The sequence below is a fragment of the Rosa rugosa genome, chromosome 1 (assembly GCF_958449725.1).
Source record: "Rosa rugosa chromosome 1, drRosRugo1.1, whole genome shotgun sequence".
Taxonomy (NCBI): domain Eukaryota; kingdom Viridiplantae; phylum Streptophyta; class Magnoliopsida; order Rosales; family Rosaceae; genus Rosa; species Rosa rugosa.
In genome coordinates this window covers 29,658,507-29,685,449 of record NC_084820.1, presented here as the reverse complement: position 1 = coordinate 29,685,449, position 26,943 = coordinate 29,658,507, and the positions used below count along the sequence as shown (strand labels likewise).

The 26,943-nt window shown below is 39.8% G+C and overlaps 1 protein-coding gene and 1 long non-coding RNA gene across 2 annotated transcripts; both read right to left on the bottom strand.

The window, feature by feature from the left end:
• Positions 1-1,957: 1,957 nt before the first annotated feature.
• LOC133724571 (putative disease resistance protein At3g14460) lies at positions 1,958-26,490 on the bottom strand. Its single transcript, XM_062151331.1, has 20 exons — positions 25,475-26,490; positions 25,200-25,268; positions 24,714-24,824; positions 24,275-24,545; positions 24,084-24,179; positions 23,731-23,862; positions 22,760-22,870; positions 22,409-22,488; positions 22,235-22,330; positions 14,908-15,120; positions 14,719-14,825; positions 14,171-14,324; positions 13,931-14,014; positions 13,682-13,766; positions 13,470-13,593; positions 13,144-13,292; positions 11,761-12,890; positions 11,504-11,627; positions 11,220-11,345; positions 1,958-2,137 (listed from the first exon to the last, which is right to left on the bottom strand). The coding sequence occupies exon 1, from the start codon at positions 26,464-26,466 to the stop codon at positions 25,507-25,509; it is 960 nt and encodes a 319-aa protein (XP_062007315.1). The 5' UTR covers positions 26,467-26,490; the 3' UTR covers positions 1,958-2,137; positions 11,220-11,345; positions 11,504-11,627; positions 11,761-12,890; positions 13,144-13,292; positions 13,470-13,593; positions 13,682-13,766; positions 13,931-14,014; positions 14,171-14,324; positions 14,719-14,825; positions 14,908-15,120; positions 22,235-22,330; positions 22,409-22,488; positions 22,760-22,870; positions 23,731-23,862; positions 24,084-24,179; positions 24,275-24,545; positions 24,714-24,824; positions 25,200-25,268; positions 25,475-25,506.
• Positions 19,463-22,186, bottom strand: LOC133734865 (uncharacterized). Its single transcript, XR_009858627.1, has 2 exons — positions 20,805-22,186; positions 19,463-20,143 (listed from the first exon to the last, which is right to left on the bottom strand). It is a non-coding gene; the product is annotated as an uncharacterized LOC133734865 (long non-coding RNA).
• Positions 26,491-26,943: the final 453 nt, after the last annotated feature.

Genomic DNA, 26,943 nt, shown 5'->3' with positions numbered 1-26,943 from the left:
TCATTCAATGTAAAGTTGTTAACAAATTCCCTTTCAAAAAAATTTCGAGCAAACAAAAATTAAGGACAATCTGTTCAAATAGGAAAACCAAAAATTGTTGTAGTGCTGTGAAGACCAAAGAAAGAACAGCTTTTAAGTGTCAGAAACACTATATATCATGTAATTTTGATTGCCAATATTACTTCCACAAGAATAATGGAATTTTGATTGCCAATATAATGGAAGTAATGTTCTAGCTAGAATAAACAAGATAGACGCTAGCTAGATGGCAGTACCAATTTCATAACCAACTAATCACCTCACATGCATTGTAACATTCCTATAAAAAGAGATAAAATAAAAAAACCGGGGACATCTATATAAACAATGAAGATAAAGTCGGTGAGCTGTGACATGTTGATAAGTTATAATTCCAACATTGTAAAGGTCATGGGTTCGATTCTCATTGATATATGTAAGGGTTAGGTGAACTAAGATTTTTTTATTTAAAAAAAAAAAGAAAAAAGAAAAAAAAAGAGAAAAGTTGAACCAACAAAAGCACAACCTAGCTAGTTACAACCAAAGAAAAGTCTGGTGTCAAACTTAGCTCACATGATAGCTACATAGCTTCCTGAAATAAATTTAAGTGCAGACACTTAAAGAGATGTCACGGTTGCTTCACCTTAATACATTCAACAAATGAAGAAAGTTAAAAGCAATATATTATGATGCATTCAACTAGCTGTTAATCTACATTGTTTTCGTTATGTCCAAAGTTAACTATACGATGTTGTCATTTAGAATCATCCCCAGAGTGTTTCCATGGAATGGAATTCAGGGTCACATCCACTCTTAAATTCTGTCACATCTCGAAGATTAAGTAATTAAAATTAGAGTAGTTCATGACTTCATGCTAGCAGGGATCATATATGTCTAGTAAAATAATAATTGGGCAAAGGAAGTGAATAAACACGTACCTCTAAAAGATTACAAAGAACCACTGATGAGAAACTATTTGAGATAGGTGAAGAGTAACTAGCTTTGGTAAGAGGGTACATTATCATTGCTCGATAATCCTCTGACATAGATTGCTGTTTTGCAGATGGTCAATATCTGCTAGAGTTTTCTTGATGGTGCATTATCATTTCTCGATAATCCTTTGACTTACTGTTGTTTTTGCGTAAGATTCAATTTCTCTTGATGCACTTTTCAGGACAGAACCTGAATCCACTGTATAAACAAGAATATGAAGAAGTCCATCTAGAATGGTACAAGATAATGGATAAAAGTATAAATAGACTTCAATACAGCTTCAAAAAATAACCTGCTTCCAATTTCAACTTTACCTCACAAAATGCGCATCCACTCCTCCATCCATGCGATAATCAAAATTAGAAACCAAGAAAAAGTTATGATTAGATCTGTGTAGCTTACCACAGTACATATTAACCCATCGGCTTAAAATTCCAATGACATTGTAACCAACATAACCAAAGGTGGACAGATGAAGCTCTCATCTTCTAGATCTCTATATGAGTGACACGACTAATTTTTCCAGTTGTTTGTTTCAGTATATAATTTCCAGTACTATTTGGATCAATAAATCAAGAGAAATCATTTTCTTTTCATTTTTTCATGAAAGGCCTCAGTCTTCATTAAGTTATTCAGAAGATACATACAACATAAACAATCAGCCTGGACCTATGGGTGGTCAAACAAATCAATCAGTATGCTCTTCATTCAGATCACAACACCATCTATATACAAAGCATCAGAAGACCTAAGCACATAATTAATGGTTCACAGGATGAACCAAATTCTGCTTTGGTTAATTCCACAGCAAACTACATGACATGAGACATGCCAGAAACTCTGTCCAATTTTATGTCTAATTTAGTGATGGCTGAGTCAGACTTTCCTCTCAAGGAACAGAATAGGAGCCTTGAGAGAAGAGACCGCCAGTTTACACAGAAAGGAGTCTGGCACTGAGCAACTTTGCTTTTCTGCAGTTGAGGTCGACCACCATTTATGTCGGATGAATTGCCAAAGGCATACTAGGGTCATAAGTACGTAGAATTTTCCAAACAAATATGTACCTTTGCTTCCTTTTTATTTTTGCTTCTACTTGTATTGTGCAATTGATGTATGGGTTTCCAGTCTACAAATGACAGATTTCAAATTAGATTTTGGTCTTGGATAAAAAATTAGGATTGCAGTTCAATGTTAACATACAGTATTCCCTTTCAAAAGTTTCTCTGAAAAAAATAAAATTGAGTGTTGTAGGAGAATGAAATTGTGTTTATTATTGATAATAGGAGCCCTTTAAATAGGGAGTTACAAGGTACCAAAAAGGTAATAGAATCCTATTACAATTGAATACCTAGAACACATTCCTATTACAACTGTAAACCCTAGTTTGTAGAGGCACACATTATGCATGTCGACATCCTTCAACACTCCCCCTTGTGCCGCTCAAACTTGGCGATGACGCTTTGATTGTTGCCTCGTTAAAAACCTTGCTAGGTAACAAAAACCCAGCGGGACAAAAATAATCCTGGTCGAAGGACAAAAAGAGCACAACACGTCCTTCACTCTTCGAGATCGAACATGTAGACATCATGCCTCCCCCTGATGTCAATATCTCCCCCTGATTGCTACAATCATGGGAGTTCGGATAACTTTCTTAATCCGATGCTTTTCACATGTTTCTCGAAGGTGGATTTTGGTAACAACTTAGTAAATAAGTCCGCTACATTATCCTCAGATCGGATTTGGTTCACTTCAATATTTAGAAGTGCCTGTTGTCATTTTGATGGAGGGGAGGAGGAGCACGGAAGGTGGCATTTTGCCTTGTGGGGTCCGATCCCACACTTCCGTTATCTCTTTTCTCTGTAGGGATAGAACAAGCCCATATCAATCGTACTTCTCAAATATCGAAAGATTGTCTTTATACCAATCTAATGGCGTTGCGTTGGCGCGGAGCTATATCTAGCCAACAAGTTCATAACAATTGAGGTGTCCGGTCTTGTATTGTGCTAAGTACAATAATGCGCCTATTGTACATAAGTAAGCACTTCCACTATTAACACGTCTTCGTCATCATCCCTGGGACGAGACGGATCCCTTTTAGGGTCAAGACTACGGACGACCATGGGAGTGCATCTTTGACTTTATCAAAATGCAAAGCATTTATTGACACGGTATACAAGTTCTAAATCTAGACAAAACTGTGTTCTCCCAAGGTCCTTCATCTCAAACTCGGATTTCAGGTGTTCAGCGGTTTCCCTTAACTCTCAAGGGTTCCAATTATGTTTATCAACATAAACCGCGACAATTGCAAATCCGAAACTTGTCATGGAAACGCGTGGGCATAGTTCATCATATCCCTTCCCAATCAAGTAGTCATTTTTGTGAGCATTTCAACCTCGTTGCAAATACGCTCCGTGGTCTAGAGCCACTTGACTTGGGTAAATAAAGTCCACAAGAACCTTCATTATATTCCGTATCTAGATCCCCATAGAGATACGGAGTGACCACATTCGTAAGCTGCATGTTCAGTTATTTGGAAACTACCAAACTGACAAGGTAGTGGAGTGCAATGACATCCATTACGAGAGAATATGTCTTCTCGTAGTCGATTCCAGGGCGTTGTGAGAAACCTTGCGCCATAAGGTGAGATTACCATCTCTTTTTCTCGTCACGCTATCTAACGAAGACCTATTAATGTCAACAAGTTTTATGTTAGGAGGTGTTGGCATCTCAGACCCGAAATCCTTCCTCTTCGTTAGTGAATCCAATTCAACCTGGATCGCATCTTTCCATTTAGGCCAATTTTCTCTACGTTGGCATTCTTCAACGGAGTAAGGTTCGATGTCATTGGTCTCAATAATTCCACGTCCTCATGTACACTAGTGTAGTTCGTAGAGATCTCTATATTCTCAGGAATTAGTTCTAACATTGAGGCGTCTCCCAACGATGTCTCTTGGACATAACCACAATCCAAAATATTCTCATGAGACGGATTTTGAGTATCAATGATCAATGGATCAAGTTGTGCCAAACTCGCTCTCTTCTTAGGGCGAGAATCCATCTAACCTATGGGTCTCTTACTCTCTATCGGAACCCATGGCCTATGACGCCATTATGCCACCTTTGTGACGTCACCATACCACCATCCATGGTAGTGGTGCAGTACCCATATTCTCTGGGTGGCACCATGTCCTCTTGTGGGGACATCAATCCTTGCAGGCATGTTTGCAGCAGGTATATGTGATCTCGTCACTTTTAGGGGATCAAGATGAGACATAGTGGGGACAGACCACGACAATTACTGTCGTTCCTGTTGAACATTGACGTTCTAATCTCCCCCTAACGACGGGAAGACTGTCTCATCAAAGTGACAATTCGCAAATCCAGCGAAATAGAGATCGCCTGTCAAGGGTTCTACATAGCGGACTTATAGTTGGAGACTCATGTCCAACAAATATATATATGCATTCGTTGCAATGACTCATGTTGATGCGCTGTGGCGGCGCAATTGGCACATGAACCGCACACTCAAATATGCATAAATACGAGATATTAGACTCGAACCCAGTCACTAGCTGTAACGCAAATAAAAGTTGAGTGGCTGCTATGAGTCGTAGATGAATTAGCATAGCTGCATGCGATATTGCATAACCCAAGCGGAAATATTGGTGCGCATTACCAATGTCCGGGCTACCATCGTAGTCGTTTAATGGTGGCTTTTCCGCGAGACCAATTGGGTGTGTACATGGGAATACGATACTTGATATCAATACCCAATGATATGCAATAGTCATCAAAAATTGTCGATGTAAACTCTCTAGCATTATCAAGTCAAATTGACTGAATGGGATGATCTGGGTAGTGAGCCCGTAGCCATATGTTATGTGCTAGGAGTGTAGTATAAGCAGCATTACGAGTGGATAATGGCACAACACATGACCAACGTGTTTGCGTATCAACCAACACCATAAAACATCTATACAGTCCGCAAGTTGGTTGATCAAATCCATAGAATTCCCTTAGATTCTTTGTAAGAATGGAATTATTTCCTCAATCTCCTTTGCATAGGATGGTCTCAATCCTAAATAACAGGCTTTACAGAACGAAACATGGGCTTTATAATCAACCAATGAGGCTTTTGGTTAAGCCATAATGTCACAATAGACTTGAGAAGTAGAGAGAGGAGTTTATGGCGTCAATGCCATGTATTTGCCGCAGGGGGTAGGCGGCGCCGGCCATGTATGGCCGGTCTTTGCACAATCATGGCGCCATGAGGCGCATGTGCAGCTCCTCGAACCAATTCTTGGTTCTTACTTTTCTTCATTCTGAAAATGGATGTCCGTGTAAAGTCTAAAATACATGGATCATTATGTCAAAGCCTATATGTGTCAGAATCTCATACGTCGTCTCTCATGACATGGTTAGATTCAATAACTCGAATAGTGGTTGCATACAACCCACTAGAGCGACACATAAGTTTCTCTAAGACTCGTTTATGTCCGTAGTCATTAGAGGTGATGCAAAGGAACTCTGTCCATTCTCATAATGTGTTTCCACATGAAAACCATTGGCTCTTATATAATAAAGTTCGAATTAAGGTATGTCCAAGACATTAAGTAAAAGAATTGACACTTTATTAATAGCCAATGATTACATCAAAGTTTCCAAAATCTAATCCAAAATAAAATCAAAGTAAGACACATTGTAGTCACTCTATCCGTTTGGTAACTCCAATCAAATATGACCAGGAAAGTAGAGAGAGACGTTGGTGGAGCGAGGCTCTCTTAAGTACCAATAATCTCAATGACTTTCCCAGACATCACATTTTATTGGGTTCGCCACATAAGAAAGAGTTAATAAAATTGTCATTTATTGACTAAGGCATATTTCCATTACAAAAGTTCTTGGAAAATAAAAGGACTAATCTAATCAAAGTCTGCTGCATCCTTGTGCACTTCATCTTCAGCTTTGAAGTCCTCTATGGTGAGATTGACAACTCCACCATCTTCTTCTTCTTCCTGCAAGGTACACTTCTTGCTCCCTCAGGTCCCTATATGCCCTGTATCTTGCAGCTAGTTCCTGGCTTGCCTTGCATTGCTTGAACCAATGCTCAATTGATCCACATCGACGACACTCATCATTGTGGTTGCCTCCCTTTAATTGAGGTGCACGTTGTGCACGTTGCAGGCGTTCCCTAGGAGGGTTGGTGCCACCACCACGACCCATTGAGCCACAATTACGGCTAGGGATACCACGACCCCCTCTCCCACGTGTGGCATTACCACCACGTGTATCCACACCAAACTTGCGGTTTCCTTCCTGGTTAGGGTGGTTATATAGGCTCATACGTCCCTCGTGTCCCCCATTCTTAGGGTACCGCTCCTTGCGCCTCCTTTGGGTGCATTATAATTCGCCTCATGAACGCTCTTAGTTCCAATGGGCCTTGAATTATAATTTCTCACGAGTATGTTATCATGTTTCTCAGCTACAGATATAACATTGATAAGCTGATGAAACCTCGTGATCCGTCCAGCATTGACTTCAGTACGGTATTGCTTTGATACCACAATGGCTGAAACGGGGAAGGTGGAGAGAGTTTTCTCAATTAGCTCTTGCTCTGTGACAAGTTGTCTACAAAACCTCAACATGGATTGTATGCGAAGAGCTTCTGAATTATATTCAGCAACAGACTTGAAATCAGCAAAGCGCAGGTTGTTCCATTGAACCTTTGTAATACCCCGAAAAATCCAAATTAAATTCCGTGGATTTTTAGAAATGATTTCACGATAATAGGAGCGAGTACGAAGCTTGGAAAAGTTGTGGAATTAGTTCGAACGATTTTATTTCGAAAACGAACGTTATTTAGGGGCTCGCGAAAGTTGTCTTTTTATACGTTCAAAATTTGGGAAAACTTCCTTCATGGAAGTTGTAGAGCTTGTCGATACGATCTCGTGCATATGTGGAACGCAATATTCGGAGTTCGTATGAATAAGTTATGAATATTTGAAAATTGGGAATTTTCTATAAATATAAAAAAAAATGTTGACTTTTTCATTAAGGACGAAAACATGTTGAATTTGCGGAACAGTCCCCGCGTTTTCTCTCTGTCTCTCTTCAGAACCCTCGGGTCCCGACCGACCCGACCCGGCCAAACGACGGCCCTCCGACTTCCTCCGGCCTCGGACCCGGAGCTTTTCGAGGTCGCCGCCGCACGCTGAGCAGCTCCCCAGCCTCGCCTTGCTCCGCCGCTGCTCCAAAAGATGGATCGAAGCCACCCAGACGCATGATTCTGACCCGGCCGGAAAACCACTTTTCCGGCGTTGCATGGGCCGATCGTCCCCAGTTTCGTGATCTCCTCCTCCCCCTGATCATCCCTATGTAAGTCTTTCATCACGATTTTGAGTGTAGACCGCTAGATCAAGGTTTGACTTTTTGGACGCCTCTGATTCAATCTAGGATCTGATCGTGCGACCGAGATTAATCCAACTTCAACGCTTGATCTAGGATGATCTAGACCTTGTCTCAGAAAAAGTCAGGTATTAAAGTGGTTCAATTCTGTATTTTGAAGAAGTTTGTAGTTGACAACTTTAGCATCTGAAGTGGTTAGCCGGCGTTGACCGCCGTCTGTCCTCCGCATGTGGCGGTGCGTCGGACCATATTTTGAGTTTATATTATCTGGGCGATGATCTATGCATCCATACGAGCGTTTTGATATATTACAAGGTTATGTTAGAAAAAGTTGGTAAATAGTGGATTTACGTTTTTACGTTACTATTTACGGTTTTTACGTTTTATCTTCGGTTTACGATCTACGAAGATCAGACCATCGGTTTTACTTCAAATTTTAATATGTTGATCGTATGACTGTCCCGGTGACTTTGTGAGGTCACGGGCGAAGATCCGACCGTTGGATCTTCGTATATTTGAGAAATAGTGATTCGGAAGGCGATTCGTGAGAATCCGACCGTCGGATTTTCATATAATTTTGTGGAGATGTTAGTAAGGGCGATTCAGGAAGATCTGACCGTTGGATCTTCGTGATAATTTTGGAGGATGATCCTAAGGGCGATCCGTGAGGATCCGACCGTTGGATCATCATATAAATTTGATCTGACCGTTGGATCATCATTAAATTAGAATCCGACCGTTGGATTTCTGTATATGTGTGGTCTATGAATGATTTCTAAGTTAAGATCGTGTTTGACTAGGTGGTTGATGGATTGATTGGTGAACGATTTCGGATCGTTGTTTTTGAGCTGTTAAGAAGACGCAGCGGGAATTTAGAGGTGAGTAAACCTCACGTGGTTCATATTACGAACCGAATAAATTTAATTACCTTATTTTGTCGTAATTGCGTGAAAATATTTATGGAATAAATATTTGTTTTAAAATCATATGGACTTGATCAACTACGGTCCATGGGTAAGTAAAATGATTTTTACTATACAAATGAATTTCTCGGTTTTATTGCATGTGAACTATAGTTGGTATTAGTGATTATCCCTGAGCGGATAATTACGTATATATATACTTACGTGATTATATGTGAATGGTGTGACATTGAAGAGTGTGGAATTGGGATGATTAAATTATTATGAATTGACATGTGACTTACCATAATTATATGTGATGAACATGATTGATGAGTTCTTGTTAATATTCATGATTTACATTGGAGGATGTATAGAGTTAGAGAATGTAGGGTTCTGAGGATGAGGTGTCTGAAGTTCGACGGTTAAGGATAACCGGAGTGTTTGTGTGCTGAGGACGGGGATGTCCAAGGTGCGACGGTTTATTATTAACCGAAGTTGTGTGCTGAGGACGGGGATGTCCAAAGCGCGACGGTTTATTATTAACCGAAGTATATGGTGCTGAGGACGGGGATGTCCAAAGCGCGACGGTTTATTATTAACCGAAGTATGTCGCATTACTTGCACCTAGGCCAAGGTGACTGGTAGCGATGTGGTTAGAGCTCTAACGTGCTGTTGGGATGGACCAAAGTGGTGTTATGTGGGTTGGGTTTTTGCAGGACCAGTGTGGTGTATTGTGATTTGAGGATTGTGAAAATGTATTCCTTGTGGTTTTACATGAGTGGTTTGATGTCTCTTTGCAGACGAAATACTGTTGAATTTTACTTGAACTGAAATTTAATAAATCAACAGTTCTTTCTTTTTACTCATACGGGCTGTCAAAAGCTTACCGGGTTTTGTGTTGTTGCAATCCCGGTACACTATTCAAACGGTGTAGCGGATAACCCTGCAGGTCAGGAGAACCAGGACGGTGATCAGGCAGCTTAGAGTAGTGTTATGTGAATTACAGCATTATATTGTGAGGTTTGTTATGCTCATTTAGAGCTTTACAATTTTACTTTGTAAGAGTGAATTGTAATAATTAACTCGAGGTTTTCGAGTTTTGTGTTGAGTGGCGAGTGGTGTGTTTGTTTCTGAGAAAAAAATTCAGAACGTTATTTGTATTAATTGTTTATTCATGTTTCGGATTTGAATTGGTTATTCAAAATTCGGGGCGTGACAACCTTCAAGTCAGGGAGGAGGGAATCTTGGGCATTGCCAAAGCGCTCTTCTAGCGCTACCCATAGCTCTCTTGCATTCTTGATCGACATATACTCCAATCTGAGTGCCTTGTCCATATGGCGTCGCATCAAGATAACTGCTTGAGCATGCTTTGTAGGTGTTCGCACAAACACAAGATCCGGGTTAAGTGCCTGGATTATGGGTAATATTCCCTTTGAAGTGAGATGGTTCTCAACATCGGTTACCCAACTGTGGTAATCCGAGCTTGTTGAGTCAAGCATGGGAAAGTCGAGTCTAGGTTCATTCGACATCCTGAAAATAAGAAGAGAAGATATATTAGTTTCGGAGTTAAACTTCCACGAAAACTAAAACAATAAGATTTCCGAGCTATGCTACCAAGAAATCAATTTCCAAGAATCTCTTTTGGATTAGACCAAACAATAATGTTTTAATATGGTCACAATTTGATGCTTACGGACGCTCTTAGTCCAAGCATTGTGAACGCTCTTAGTTCACACGAACACTCTTAGTTCGTTTAATTAGGAACACTCTTAGTTCATACGAACACTCTTAGTTCGTTAAGCATGAATCCCCACAATTCCGCTTTGTTAAATATCAAAATCATTTGGCAACATATATTTCAATATTTGCAGAAAATAAAAGGAATTTAAATACAAGAAAGCAGCAATCTTAATTATAAAAACTTACGTGATTGTTCTTGGCTTGAAGACACGCGCGTGTTGATGCAGGCGTGTAGCTAAATTAGGATTGCTGGAATCTGGTCGGAAATTGGCAGTTGGTGGGCTGCCCTTCTCCCTTCCTTTTTTTTTTTTTTTTTTTCTTCCTCCTTTTTTTTTTCGCAACTTCTTTCTTCCTTCTGGTTCTTCTCCCTGCAGCGATCAATTGTTGAGCAGGTGGGAGGGAGGCTGCTGCAGTTCGCCGGTGGGAGGGAGGCTGCTGGGATCGGAGGTGCTGCGGTGTGCAGAGGGGGCTGGTGCACGGGCTATGCGGAGGGAGGCTGATAGGAGGTGCTGGTGCTGGTGCTGTTGCAGATCGCGGCCTGGGCTGCTGGCGGCTTGGGCTGTTCGCGGCTTGGGCTGCTGGGGGCAGGACGCAGGGAGCGGCAGGAGGGCTGCAGGGAGGCTGCTGCAGGTGCTTGGGCTCGGGCAGTTGTGTAGCAGGGAGGTGCGGCAGGGTGGCAGGAAACAGCGGGGGTTGCTGTGCAGTGCGGGTGCGCAGGCAAGGGAGGCCGGTGTTGTGCGGCAGAGAGAAACGTTTTTTTTTTTTTCAAAAGCTAAGGGTTTTTTTTTGTTTTTCTTTTCTTTTAGGCTAGGGTTAGGGCTCGTGCTGATAATGTGTTGTAGGAGAATGAAATTGTGTTTATTATTGATAATAGGAGCCCTTTAAATAGGGAGTTACAAGGTACCAAAAAAGTAATAGAATCCGATTACAATTGAATACCTAGAACACATTCCTATTACAACTCTAAACCCTAGTTTGTAGAGGCACACATTATGTCGACATCCTTCAACATTGAGAACATTGTTCAAAAAGGAACAACATTTTATTGTAGGTGAGTTTAGTTTAAAACCACATTTTTCTTGGAAGCATGTACACATGCAAAATTTCTCATCTCCAATTAAATAAGGAAAAAGTTTTACATGTTCCTTCAAGACTTACCATCACCAAGTGAACTAGGGGGAAAGAAGAGGGGAACAGGATCCGGAAGGGACAGCAAAATAAACCACAGCAAGAACAGCTTTCAAATGTCGGTGAGGATCATTGCACACATCCAATTGGTAAGTGCTGACATGGCAAATTTATTGTCCATGTAAAACAACAAAAACATCAGCGACACAGCAATAGGTTCAACCAATAAACTATGCAATAGACTCGATCTTCATGTTAAATATTAACTCTGAAAGATTTAACATTATTACAAAAATAAGACAATTGGTTCTTACTTTCTGGATGGCATACCAGAACAGTCTTCGATGCAAGCCACAAGAATTATCGCAATCCACATGATGAATGATGTTAGTATCAATTCCCCCACCAATTAATCACCTTAAATACACCACAACCATCCTACAAAAGGAGGAAAAACAAAGAGAGTGATGTAGCTGTATATATAATGAAGACATAAGTTGAACCAGTTTAACCGACAAAAGCACAACCTGGATATAACCAAAGAGATAATCTGGTGTGGAAATGGAATTACCTCACGTGACAGCTCATGGTCACAACCTCCCATTGCTTCCTGAAAAACATTTGATCAAGTTGAGACACTCGAAGAGATGCCTCAGCTACTTTACTAGGCAACGACCTTAGTACATTAGACAAACCAAGAAAGTTAGAAGCAATATCTTATGGAACTTTCAACTAACTGCTAATCTAAGTCTAACAAAAGTCAAAAGTAACCAGTTCACTGTTTACAAGCCATTCAGAGTCATTTCTAGTGTTTTCATGGAATGGAACTCACAGTGACGTCCATTCTTAACTTCTCTTTCATACCTCAAAAAGATCAAGTCATTAGGATATAAAATAGTCTCCCATGCCAAAGTATAATGTGGGCAAACTAGCATGCGAATAATCAAGCCTCTCAAAGATTACAAAGGTCAACTGATGATCGAGAATCTACTTAAGCGAAGAGAAAGTACATAGCTTTGGTAAAACCTCATCAATCCATCAATGGGTGCAGAGTTTTCTTGATGCATTCTCATTGTTATATAATCCTCTGACATAAAATGCTTTTCCCTGTTGTTTGTTTCAGTATACATGATGCAACATTTCCACTCAATAAGTAAAGAAAAAGCCTTCCTTTCATTTTTTCATGAACTACCTCAAACTTGATTAAGTTATTCAGAAGATGTACAACATAAATGATCAGCTTGGACATGCGGGTGGTCAAGCAAATCAATCAGGATGCATTTCATCCACATCACAAAATCATCTATTTACAAAGCATTTGAAGACCTAAGCCAATGATTAATGGTTCACAGGCTGAACCAACGCAGAAATCTTCCGCTTTGATTAATTCCACAGCAAACTACAGACTATGAGATGAGATATAGCCAGCAACTTTGTCTAATTTTATGTCTAATTGAGTGATAGCTGGGTTCAGAATTTCCTCTATAGGAACACAATAGTCCTCAAGAAAAGAGATCAGTTTACTCATAAAGGAGTCTGGCAGAGCAGCTTTGGTTTTCTGCAGTTTGAGGTTTACCACCATGCTAGAGTGATCGAGATTGGTATAAATATAATTCCCAAACAAAGATGTAGCTTTGCTTTCCAATTTAGTTGCACCTCTACTCATGTGTTGTGCAATTGATGTACAGGTTTCCAGCACCACTACAAAGGATAGATTTCAAAAATGAACTCAGTCTCTTAGAAAAGCAGGATAGTTGTTCAATGTTAACATATTCCCTTTCAAAAGTTTCTCGAGCAAAAGAAATTGAGAACAAAATGTTCAAAGAGGAAAACCAAAAATTATTGTAGGTAAGTTTATATTCAAAGCATTTTTTCTCTAGTAGCCTGTAGACTTGCAAATTTCTCATTTCCTATTAAACAAGGCAAAATTTTTACACGTTCGGTCAGGACTTACCATCACCAGGTGAACTTTGGGGATAGAAGAGCAGAGGAGGATCCGGTAGGGACAGCAAGATGAACCACAGAAAGAACAGCTTTCAAATGTCTGTGAAGACCATTGCACACTCTCTCAGCTCAGTGGAAAGTGCTGGCACGGAAAATTTGCTGTCCATGTAAAACAATAAAAACATCAGCGACACAGCAATAGGTGGAACCAAGAAGCTTTAACTATTAAGTAGTTTCGACTGTCAAAAGAAATGAAAGCAATGTTCTAGCTGAATTTATTAGGATGGACTCTGACGGATTTAACATCATCACAAAAATGAGACCATTTGTTCTTACTTTCTAGATGGCATAACAGAACAGTCTTGGGTACTAGCCACAAAACAATATCATCACAATCCAGATGATGAATGATGTAAGTATCAATTTCACCACTATTTGGTCGCCTTAAATATTTTCCTTCCTACAAAAGGAGCAAAAGAGAGTGATATAGTTGTACAAGTATACATGATGAAGGCAAGTTGAACAAGTTTAACCGACAAAAGCACAACCTAGGTACAAATATATAACCAACGAAACAATCTGGTGTCGAACTTCCTCGCGTGACGGCTCATGATCACAAACTCCCATAGCTTCCTGAAATACATTTGATTGGAGTCCAGAAACTAGAAGAGATGCCTCATCTGCTTTACTAGGAAACGACCGTAGTACATTCAACAGACCCGGAAATTTAAAAAGCAATATATATGGAGCTTTCAACTAACTGCTAATCTTCAAGTTTTACATATGTCAAGAGTTACCTGTTCAATGTTTACAAGCCATTTAGAGTCGTCCCCAGTGTTTCCATGGAATGGAATTCAGGATCACATCCACTCTTAACTGCTCTTTATACCTCGAAAAGAATAAGTCATTAAGATAATAATGTCTTTGACAAAGTTATAATTGGGCAAACTAGCAAGCAATCGAATAATCAAGCCCCTCCAAAAGATTACAAAGGTCAAGTAATGAGAATCTACTTGATAAACGTGAAGACAAAGTACCTAGGTTTAGTAAGAACCTCATCATCAATGGGTGCAGAGTTTTCTTGATGGTGCATTCTCATTGTTAGATAAACCTCTGAAATAAAATGCTGTTTTGCAGATGATTCAACTTCTCTAGCTGGACTACAGTTGAATGATCTTATGATGACATCACCTGAAATTGATTGGATTGCAATAGAAAATTGCAAATGACTTCAGTTTGACATGGATAAGAATATAATAATATTTGCAATTGATCAAAGATGTACAGTTGAAACTACCAATGTTTGCAATTGCAAAATCTTAAATGTGTATCTCTAAATATCTATTTGTTGTTTCCTCACTGTCTAACAATGCATAGAGTATTTGAAAGTTAACAATCTTAATACAATATAATAAGCAGCTGTTTATATAGAGGAATATATATGAAGAAATAGACTTGAATGCATCTTCAGAAAAATACGTCGCTTGGAATTTCAAATTTAACTCACAAAATGTACTTCCACACCAATGCATGCCATAATTACTAACCAAGAAACTCAAGTTATGATAAGATCTGTGCAGCTTACCAAAGCATATATCCACCCACCAGCTTGAAAGTCTCAATGCCTTCGTAAATCCTTTTAGATTAAATACAGTACGAGGTTGTGTGAAGAATTCCTCTGTAGTCTACAAGCTGTATAAAATCAAGACAGTCAGTTCCAAACTACCCAAGGGGTACTATAAATTTTATTCAGTACAGCACAAAGAGTACTGACGGTTAGGGATCATCTCATCAGTGGACTCCAATCATCAGAACTAAAAAGACCTGACCTCCCTATTCTCCCTCCACATAATTTCAAAAGTACTTGAGAAGATCTTATACATTAAGCTCGTCATGTTACAATATGAGTTGTACTACAATGAGCTGTCCACTAGGCCCATCCTCTTGGCATATTTCCCCTTGTTCCAAAAGAATTGAAAAAGGAGGCCTGAATGATTGAAATAATTATAAATAAAATATTACACATCCCGATGAAGTAAAATTTGAAAGAAAATACCTTTTAATGTACATAGTGTTTAAGGACAATCAAAATTGACAGAGAGAGAGAGAGAGTTTCGATTCAGAGAGAATGAGAATTCATGTGTATTATTCTTCTCACAAAGGAGTGTATTTATAGGAATACATAGCTAGTGTGAAAGCTCTAAGAGAAACTCAATTTGGTAACAATCTTCTCTTGTTGATTGAGGGCTGCAGCTCCACATACTTGCATTCAATGATGAAATCTGCCATGCTTGTTGCCTCTTGGTATAAAGCATGTCACACAAGTCTTCATACACTCAAGTACCTATGTTTATACACTCAAGTACCTATCTATACACTCAAGTACTTATTACATGATATAGACATTTATACTATGACTCATACATACTACAACATGAGTCATATATACTACAACACTCCCCCTTGGATATTTCATGTCAATAGTATTGTCTATGCCGTGCGCTTCGAAGTTGCCTCGTTAAAAACCTTGTCAAGTAATAAAACCCTGTGGGAAAAACAACCTTGGTCGAAGGAGAAAAAGAGCACAACGCGCGTTGAGTGTGGAGTATGCAATATCATAGCTTCAGAGATAAGTGGAGTCTTCTTATCAGCATCATAAGTAGGTAGTATATATGTCTACGAGAGGGATGCATTTAGAGTTGCTGCAACAAAACCTTGCCCGGAAAACCCAGTGGGAAAAAACCGTGGTCGAAGGGAAAAGATGAGCAAAAGCATATATGTTGAATCAAAACATCTTCAGGATGTAGTATAAGTGGGGCGACCATGCTAAAGATGTGCCTCGTTAAAACCTTGCCAGGTAACAAAACCCAGTGGGACAAAATAACCCTGGACGAAGGACAAAAAGAGTACACGATGGTCAAGTGGGTATACTTCTGGATACTCCCCCTGATTTCAACATCTCCTTTGTGTCTCCCAAACGTGGTGTTTCTCTCGTTGCCTCATTAAAAACCTTTGCCGAGTAATAAAAACCCTGTGGGATAAAAATAACCTCGGTCGAAAGGGAAAAAGAGCACAACACACTCTTCACGTTTCGAGACCATATATGTAGACATCCCCCCCTCTGATTGATCTTTGAGGAGAGTCTTTTATTGCTGATTTTATGCTTGATGTTGTCGCTTTTGATGCAGCCTTGCTTCATTTGTTTCAAAATAAGCAGCATTATCTTAAATGCTTGTAGGCTCATCTGTGGTAGACTTCAAACTACAACTGTTCGAACATGCGTAACTATGGATCCAGTCCATATACATTCACGAACTACTTCGTGAAGAGCAATACTCTCTGCATTGTTCGAAGATATAGCGACTAAGGTCTATTCTGTAAACCTTCAAGATATCGCGGTCTTACCCATGGTGAACACTTTACCAGTCTGGGAAGGCCTTTGTATGGGTCAACAGATACCCAATATCAGCAAAACCTTCCAAAAACACTTATGTCATTTTGGGGTAGGGATAGAAAACGCAGGCCAGCGTTTGGCGGCGTTTCTGGTGTGTGATGGGTCTGATTCCATCATCTCTTTGTAGGGATAGAATAAGCCCATATCGATCATACATCTCAAGTATCGAAAGATATCTTTTACACCAATCCAATGGCGTCGCGTTGGCGCAGAGCTATACCTTTTAGCTAACAAGTTTATGTCAAAACGAGATGTCCAGTCTTGTGCATTGAGCTAAGTACAATAATGCGCTTATTCACACTTCTGCCTCTTGCACATCTTTGTCTGATCATCCTTCAGACGAAGATGATCCTTTTTAGGATCAAGACTACGAACGATCATGGGGTGCTTGAAGGCTTGACCTTTGTCAAAATGCCTAAGCATCTATCAACACGGTGCTCAAGTTCCAAACTGAGGCATAATCGTGTTCCCCCAAAATCCTTCATCTCAAACTCAGATTTCAAGTGTTCAGCGGTTTCCCTTAACTCTTTAAGGGCTTCTAATGAAGATCATGTCCAACATGAAAACCGCGATAGAATCCGAAACTTGTTATGGAAACGCGCGGGCATATCCCTTCCCAATCAAGTAGTCACTTTTAGCGAGCGTTTCAACTCTATTGCAAACGCGCTCCGTGGTCTAGAGCCACTTGATTTGGGTAACTAAAGTTTCACTATGAACTTTCATGTATATTCCATATCTAGATCCTCATAGAGATACGTAGTGACCACATTTATAAGCTGCATGTTCAGTTATTTGGAAACTACCAAACTGACAGGGTAGTGGAGTGCAATGACAACCATTACGAGAGAATATGTCTCATCGTAGTCAATTCCAGGGCGTTTTGTGAGGAGCCTTGCGTCATAAGGCGAGATTGCCATCTCTTTTTCTCAACACGCTTTCTAACGAAGACCCATTAGTCAATAGGTTTTATGTAAGAAGGTGTTGGCATCACTGGCTCAACGACCTTCCTCTTCGTTAGAGAATCTTACTTAACCTGGATCGCATCTTTCCATTTAGGCCAAATTTCTCTACGTTGGTATTCATGCTTCAACGGAGCGTGGTTCGATATCATCGATCTCAACAAACTCATGTGCATCAAAATGCGCAAATACATCATCAATTATGATGGAGTTTCTATTCCACGTCTTATGTACACTAGTGTGATTTTCATAGAGCTCTATATTCTCGGAAATAGGTTCTGACGTTGAGGCGTCCCCCAACGATAACCATAATCCGGAAGATACTCATAAGACGGATGTTGAGTGTCGATGATCCAAGGATTGTGCCAAAGTATCCTTCGAATCCACAGGCTTCCCAAGCATCTTAGCTGGGGCCATGGCCTGTAACACCAGAGTGCCACTTTCTATGGTGTTGGCGCCTTGCCTACCTCTGTGTAGGGTGGTGCTATGTCCTCTTATTGGGACGTCCTTCCTTGCAGGCATTTTTGCAGCAAATGTGTGTGATCTCATCACTTTTAATAGGGATCGAGATGAGACATAGTGGGGACAGACCACGACAATTCCTGTCGTTCCTGCTGAACATTCGAGTTCTTATCTCCCCCTAACAGCAAATGTGTGTGATCTCATCACTTTTAATAGGGATCGAGATGAGACATAGTGGGGACAGACCACGACAATTCCTGTCGTTCCTGCTGAACATTCGAGTTTCTTAACTCCCCCTAACGATGGGAAGACTGTCTCATCAAAGTGACATCCGTAAATCAAACGGAAAGGAGATCGCCTTGCAAGGGCATTAAGTGGCGAACGATTGTTGGAGTCTCAAATCCAACTAAGTTGCTCACTTATTGGTAAGGACCTACCATAGGCGCTGTGGCAGCGCAATTGGCACATAAATGGCTCACTCGAATGTGTGTAAGTACAAAATATTTGTACCCAGTCACTAGCTGTAACGCAGATATACATTGAGTGGCGGTAGGTCATAGAGAAATTAGCATAGTTGTATGCGATATTGCATCTCCCCAAGCGGATATAAGAAGATTGGTGCGTATCACTAATATCTGAACTACCATCGTAGTTATGTCCGCGAGACCTTTTGGGCGTGTATATAGGAATGTGATGTCTAACATCAGTCCCTTTGCAATAACCATCGAAAGTCTTCGATGTAAACTCTCTAGCATAGTCAAATCTATTTGACTGAAGGATGAATCTGGGGGGTGAGCCCATTGTCATATGATTTGTGCTAGGAGTATAGCATACGTAGCTTTTATAGATGGACAATGGCACAACACGTGATTAGTGTGTTTGCGTGTCAACCAACATCATGAGATATTCAAACGTCCGCAAGTTGGTTGAATAGGTCCATAAATATCACCTTGGATTAATTGTAAGAATGGTATATTTTCTTTAGTGTCCTTTGCATAGGATGGTCTCGATCCTATCTTTGCTAAAGAGCAAGCTTTGCAAAACGAAGTAACTCTTTGGACCAATCTTTGGTTCATACTTCTTTTCGTTTTGAGGAATGGATGTCCGTGAAGTCTTTAATATACGGAACATCATATCACGACCTGGATATCCCAAACGGTCTTGCCAAAGCCTATATGTGTCAGAATCCCATAAGTCATCTCTTATGACATGGTTTGATTCAATGACTCGAATAGTGGTTGCATGCAACCCACTAGAGCGACACATAAGTTTCTCTAATACTCGTTTATGTCCGTAGTCATTAGAGGCGATGCAAAGGAACTCTTGTCCATTCTTACAATGTGTTTTCACATGAAAATCATTGGCTCTTATATCTTTCAAGTAATAAAGTTCGGAAATTAACACATGTCCATGACATTTGAATAATAATGCGACACTTTATTAATAGCCAATGATTACATCAAAGTTTCCAAAATCTATTCCAAAATAAAATCAAACTTATACAAATTGTAATTGCCAATCCGTTTGGTAATTCCAATGAAATATGACCAGGGAAGTAGAGAGATGTTGGTGGAGCGAGGCTCGCTTAAATACCCCGATCTCAATTACTTTCCTAGACATCATACTTCATTGGGTACGCCACATGAGAAAGAGTCAATACAATTGTCATTTGTTGACTAAGGCACATTTGCCGTTTTATTGGAAAATAGAAAAGGACTATTCTAATCAAAGTCTGCGGCATCCTCGTGCTCTTTACAGCTTTGAAGTCCTCAGTGGTGAGAGTGATATCTTCACCATCTTCATCTTCAGCAAGATTGATATCTTCATCTTCAGCAAGATTGATTTCTTGCTCTCTCAATTGCCTATACTCCTTGTAGCTTGCAGCTAGTTGGGTACTTGCATGGCATTGCTTGAACCAATGCTTCAATTGATCCATATGGTATCACATCAAGATAATTACTTGAGCAGCATGCTTTGTGGGTGTTCGTTGGAACACAAGGCCCTGGTTAGGTGCCTGTATTATGGGCAATATCCCTCTCGTAGTGAGATGGTTCTCAACGTTGGTTACCCAGCCATGGTATTCCGAGCCTGTTGAGTCAAGCATTGGAAAGTCGAGTCTAGGTTCATTCGACATCCTGAACAATAGGAAGATAAGATATATTAGTTTCGGAGTTTAAACTTCCACGAAAACTAAAATAATAAGATTTCTGAGCTATGCTACCAAGAAATCAATTTCCAAGAATATTTGGATTTAGATGAAAACAATGATGTTTGCGGATGCTCTTAGTCCGATTATTATGAACACTCTTAGTTCATTGATTTACGAACACTCTTAGTTCGTTTAGAGTGAATCCCCACGATTCCACTTTTAGTCCATAAATTGATGGTTTGCGGATGCTCTTAGTCCGATTATTATGAACACTCTTAGTTCATTGATTTACGAACACTCTTAGTTCGTTTAGAGTGAATCCCCACGATTCCACTTTTAGTCCATAAATTGATGTTTTGCGGACGCTCTTAGTCCGATTATTATGAACACTCTTAGTTCATTGATTTACGAACACTCTTAGTTCGTTTAGAGTGAATCCCCACGATTCCACTTTTAGTCCATAAATTGATGTTTTCCGGACGCTCTTAGTCCGATTATTATGAACACTCTTAGTTCATTGATTTACGAACACTCTTAGTTCGTTTAGAGTGAATCCCACAATTCCTGCTTTTTTGATTACAAGTCCCTGAAAAGAAGAGAAAAAGGAATACAAACTCAAAACAGGAACTTTAATCTTTAAAACTTACTTGTTGAAATTCGGAGCAAATTTGCTTCTGAACAGATCGCACTTCAAATGTTATACAGGTCTTAAAACTGCTCCAACAGGGCTGAAATTTGGAGATAAGATATAAGAGACAGAGATTAACAACTTTGATGAAGAAATGATTTTGATTAGATGTCCCGAAAAGGACGTTTATCGGCGTGCAAGCAGGTTGATCTGCACAGGAACGATCATACTGAATAGCTCCCACTTTGAATGGTGTACATGTCTTAAAACGACTTCAACAGGGCTGAAATTTTGAAGTCAGATAGAAAAGACATATATGAAGAACTTTGATGAAGAAAGTATTTTGATTAAAGGTGCTGAACAAGATGTTTCAGGGTGTGCAAACAGGCTGATCTGCACAGGAACGAGCGTGCTGAACAGCTCCCACTTCGAATGGTGTACAGGTCTCAAAACTACTCCAACAGGGCTACAATTTGGAGGTCAGATAGAAGAGACATAGACGAACAACTTTGATGAAGGAAAGATTTTGATCTGAGGTCCCTATCAAGATGTTTCGGGGCGTGCAAACAGGCTGATCTGCACAGGAAAATCACTTAAAAGTGTTTGGCAGGTGACTCGGCAGCTGCTGCGCAGCTTCTCGGCAGCTGCTGCGCAGGTCGCTCGGCAGCTGCTGCGCAGCTTCTCGGCAGCTGCTGCGCAGGGTCTCGGCAGCTGCTGCGCAGCTTCTCGGCAGCTGCTGCGCAGGGTCTCGGCAGCTGCTGCGCAGCTGCTCGGCAGCACTTGGCAGCGGTCTGGTTCTGTTCAAAAATTCCGGCGGCCGGTTCAGGCCTTTTCCGGCCGGTTCCGGCGATTCTGAGGCCGGTTCTGGGCTTCTGGGATCAATGGCTTTGATATGAGCTAGGTTTTGGAGGTTTTTTGTAGGTTTGGAAAAATGACTTCGATTGATGATGAACTCTACTCTTGTCAATTTTCGATTCTAATTCTAGAGCAACTTCGTGCTGATAACGTGTTTAAGGACAATCAAAATTGACAGAGAGAGAGAGAGAGTTTCGATTCAGAGAGAATGAGAATTCATGTGTATTATTCTTCTCACAAAGGAGTGTATTTATAGGAATACATAGCTAGTGTGAAAGCTCTAAGAGAAACTCAATTTGGTAACAATCTTCTCTTGTTGATTGAGGGCTGCAGCTCCACATACTTGCATTCAATGATGAAATCTGCCATGCTTGTTGCCTCTTGGTATAAAGCATGTCACACAAGTCTTCATACACTCAAGTACCTATGTTTATACACTCAAGTACCTATCTATACACTCAAGTACTTATTACATGATATAGACATTTATACTATGACTCATACATACTACAACATGAGTCATATATACTACAACACATAGAAAATTTTCAGGGAAGGAACAATATACCAGTTACTACAGAATATGTAGCTTACCAGAGTAGCTTCTCATCAGCTTGAAAATTCCAATCCATTCAAAATGCTTTAGGCTTCAATTTGAGCTGTACCTGTAGCATGTTGTAAATTTGAATCCTGGATAAAAAGAAGATTATTGATTCCGCACTAGCCAAAGTTTTATTAGAACTTTCGTATCTGGAAATTCTGCACTACATTAAGGAGTAGCTGAGGCTGAAGGTATTTGGTCTTAAGGAGTCGGTCATTAAAACTTCGAGGGTTGACCTCCCTAATCCCTGCAAAGAGGTGAAAAATCTCATTGCGAAATTTTATAATAAATTCAAAATAGCACGTTAAAGTGGAAAAGATGATCACAAAATAGCAGAAGCCTACTAATGCTAGTTAATATTTGATTACTAAAGTCTAATTTTTTTGGGTGATATTTTGTCTACTATTTTCATTGATTTACCACCCAAAAAAACAAAAAAAGCCAGGTCTAACAAGCTGATAGAGGCACATTATAGCTCTATTTTCATCTATAGCCTATAGCATTAGCTCTGCACTGACCTTTATTTTTTCCTGATCTGCATTGTGGTTGATGTTTGCAGCTTCTTTGTCAACACCTACGACCGCTCTCAGCTATCTTTCAACCTTGTCAAGAGTGATGGGAGCCAAACACTGTTGGAGAAAGTCAACTAGAGCTTCAGCCATGTTCTTGATGCAAGTAAGTTTGAAACAGAATGAGAGCAAAAAGAGAAAGGAAGAACTATATTAAATGAAGTAAGAAATGCAGAATGGGGTGTGCTATGGTAATTGCTGTAGCCACTAGCCACTCTAGTGACTTAATCATTACAGGCCTTTCCAGTGGGGTGTTTGACCTATGTTTTGTTATTTTATTTTATTTATTTATTTATTTTTAATGCACATCTGGCTTGATATATAAATTCAACTACCAACAATTTCTCTGGGACAAAAAATCAAAAAGAGCAAAGACTTTTGTTTAATACAGAATTTTATAGCCTTCAGAATTTTTTAATTTGTGTCGTCAAGAGTAATGCACCCAATGAAGTTTCTGTTCGATGGAATATGGAATGCACCCAATGAATTTTATAGCCTACAGACTTTTGTTTAATACAGAATGTTATCTGTTGACCGAAAAAAAAATGGCCAACAGATAACTTGTGTCGTCAAGACTCAAGAGTAATGCACCCAATGAAGTTTCTTTACGATGGAATATGGCTGGCAGGCGTGTTTCAGTTGCCCCAGTTAGCAGAATCATGCATTATTCTGCATTTTTAATTAAAGGATATGAGGGACTCATTTCCAACAGTCTTCTCATGAGCTTTCTTTTCTTCGTAAAAATTAGTTTTTTGAGCAAAAGAACATTGAAGAAAACTGTTTAGAATTAAAAGGAAAATCAAAGTTCTTGTAGATGAGTTTAATTTCGAAGTACATATTCCCTGGCAGCTTGTAGACGTGCAAATTTCTCATCTCCAATTAAACAAGTCAAAAGTTCTACAAGTTTCATCAAGACTTACCAAGTGAACTTAAGGGATAGAAGGGCGGAAGTGGATCCGGCAAGGACAGATAAATAAACCACAAAAAGAACTGCTTTCAAATGTCTGTGACACAGCAGTCGCATTCAACTGGTTTAGTAGCAAGTGCTGACACTGCAATGTAGAACAACAAAAACATTAGTGACAGTGTAATAGGTGCAACCAAGAAGCTATGCAATAGACTCTTCCTGTTAAATATTAAGTCATTTTGACTGCCAAAAGAAATTGAAGTATTGTTCTAGCTGGATTTATCAGGATGGACTCTGACAGATTTGACATTATTGCAAAAATGAGACCATTTGTGTTTACTTTCAAGCGAGATGGGATAACATAACTGTCTAGGGTTCAAGCCAGAAGCAATATCCACATGATGAATGATGTTACTATTAATTTCACTACCCACTGATCGCCTTAAGTAGATTATAACATTCCTACAAAAAGAGATAAAAGTCATAAAACAAAGAGTGATATAGCTATATAAAGTTATAAACAATGAAGACAGAAGTTGAACAGACAAAAGCACAACCTAGGTACAACCAAAGAAAAAATCGGGTGTTGAATTTCCTTGCATGAGAGCTCACGGTCACAACCTCCCAAAGCTTCCTGAAATAACTGCAAGTGCCGACACTAGAACACATGCCTCGGCTGCTTTATCTTATTATGGAGCATTCAACGAACTGCTAATCTTCTATGTTATCCTTTGTCAAATGTTACCAGTTTGATGTTTACAAGCCATCTAGGGTCATCCTCTCCGTGGAATGGAATTCAGGGTCACACTCTTAAATTCTCTCTCATACCTCAAAAATATTAATTGATTAAAGTTAGTATATCATGGCAACAAGGATCATATAACCATACAGTAAAGTTATGATTGGTCAAACTAGCAAGTGACTAATCAAGTCCCTCTAAAAGATTACAAAGGACAACTGATGAGAAACTACTTGATATAGGTGAAGAGCAAGTACCTAATGTTGGTGAGGACCTGATTGTAAACTACTTGGTATATCAACCATCAGCTTGAAATTCCAATGCCATTGTAAATGCTTTTAGCTTGCTGTGGGAGCCAAAGCAATTTCCTGTACAATAGATACATTGTCACTTAATTGAAGACGGTCAGTTCCAAACAAATATAGTTCCAAGCAGATATGCGTACGTCCCTAACATTTAGTAACTAACTAGCTCGACAAATATAGTTCCATATTTTGTAATTTGGAAAGTACATAAGGAGCTCCTCTGCATCAAGATCATTTTGTTACAATAAGAGTTGTACAACAATGAGCTGTACACTAGGGCTATTCAATTCTCGTGGCAAAATCTCTGCTTGTTCCAACTTCCAAGAGATTTGGGAAAAGAGGCCCAACTATTTGACATAATTGTAAATGAAAAATTACACCAGTTGAAGTACGTAAAAAATTGAAAGCCATTACAACTTAACATTAAGGATCGACTACCTGAGGATGGGGGCATTCGGTATTAGGGAATCCAGCCATTACAACTTGGAGGCTCGACCCTCCCAATCCCTGCAAAGAGGTGTGCTTTCAATCTCAATGCAAAACATAAAAGCAAGTTAAAATGAAAAAAAGAATCACAGAATTGCAGATGACCAGCAAGTAGCTAGCAATAGAAAGTTAAAGTACAAGCACCAGTAAGAATATCTTAGAAATTAATTAATATTTCATGTACATGATGCAAACATTGATGGAATACGGGCTATGAGAAATCTTACTGGAAGAGATAGAAGTGAAACTGAGGTGGTCATCAAATCGCCACATCTGGTAATTCAATCCTTCGGTCGTAAGATAATCTGATGTCTGGGACGTGAGAAATCTTGGCCCACTCCTCACTTGTTTTGTCCTTGATTCTAAATCTGAGAGTTGACATCACGCCGATGATCATTGTCTGTAGTGGTGTCTTGCGCAGGAAGTCGGGCAGCGTACCAAGTTCCCCGCACAAGAAAAAACGTAAGAGAGATAGGGAGGGCATTATGGTAATATTATTCTGAAAATCCCCTCCCACTCCATCCCACTGTTCCCACATTTGCATACCCTCGAACTGGAGGCTTTTCAATTTGGGGAATAAAATAAGAGAAGACGAGGAGGAGGAGGATGATTGTAATTCTCTTTCATCAATTCCCAAAAACTCCACTCCCACCTTTTTCACTTTCTCCATCCTGTGAAATTTAAGTGATTCAAGCGACGGCAATCTCCCAAATGGACCCGAAAGCAGCTCACAATTACGGAAAATCTGAAGCTCAAGATTTGTCAGATTACGTAAAGACAAGATCCAATTGGGACACGGGGAAGTAGCCAGCTGACAGTGCCGAATGCTCAATGTTTCCAAATCTCCATGTGGTTGCAACCCATTCAGTATTTCTCTATCATTTTGGCCCGTCCCTTCTTCTCTCCCCCACTTATCACATGCCTTGCGACATACGAAATCTAGTTCCAGATGAAGGAGATGTTTCTCGCTCAAACATGCCTTTACACCCTCACTCGCATCTTCCACAGACTCTAAGTGTGCAATGGAAAGACTTCCTTCAAGTTGGTTCAAGTTTTTCAAATCTTGCAACTTCAATGTCCCTTCATTGTCGGCACCTTTATAACCATTTAGATGAAACACATCTAGCTTTTGCAGACTGGTTAACCTCCCTATCCCTTTTGATTTGAGACGAAGGGAATCCTCAACGTAAAGATGCTTTAACTTGGTTAGCTTTCTCATTGCCTCTTCATTAGGAAATTTGACAAGTTGGCTGCACTTGACAAGTCGCAAGGTATAATACCCCGAAAATTCAAGTTAATTTCCGATGACATTTTGGAAATGATTTTGTGGTCATGGGAGAAAGTACGAAGCTCGGAGGAGTGGTGGAATTAGTTCAAACAAGTTTTATTCGAAAACGAACATAAGTTAGGGGCTCGTGAAAAGTTGACTTTTTATGCTTACGGAATTTGGGAAAACTTCCTTCATGAAAGTTGTAGAGCTCGTCGACACGATCGCGTGCATATGCGGAACGCAAAAATCGAAGTTCGTATGAATTAGTTATGATTTTTGAAAATGTTTCCAAATTAGTATAAAGCTTCCATTTTCGGAAATTTCCGAAAATATTTTCAGAATTTCCAAAAATGGAAGCTCGGAGCTGCAGCCCCTCCCCCGACCGGAAATCGCCTTCGATTTTCTTCCGGCTATTTCTTCCTCCTC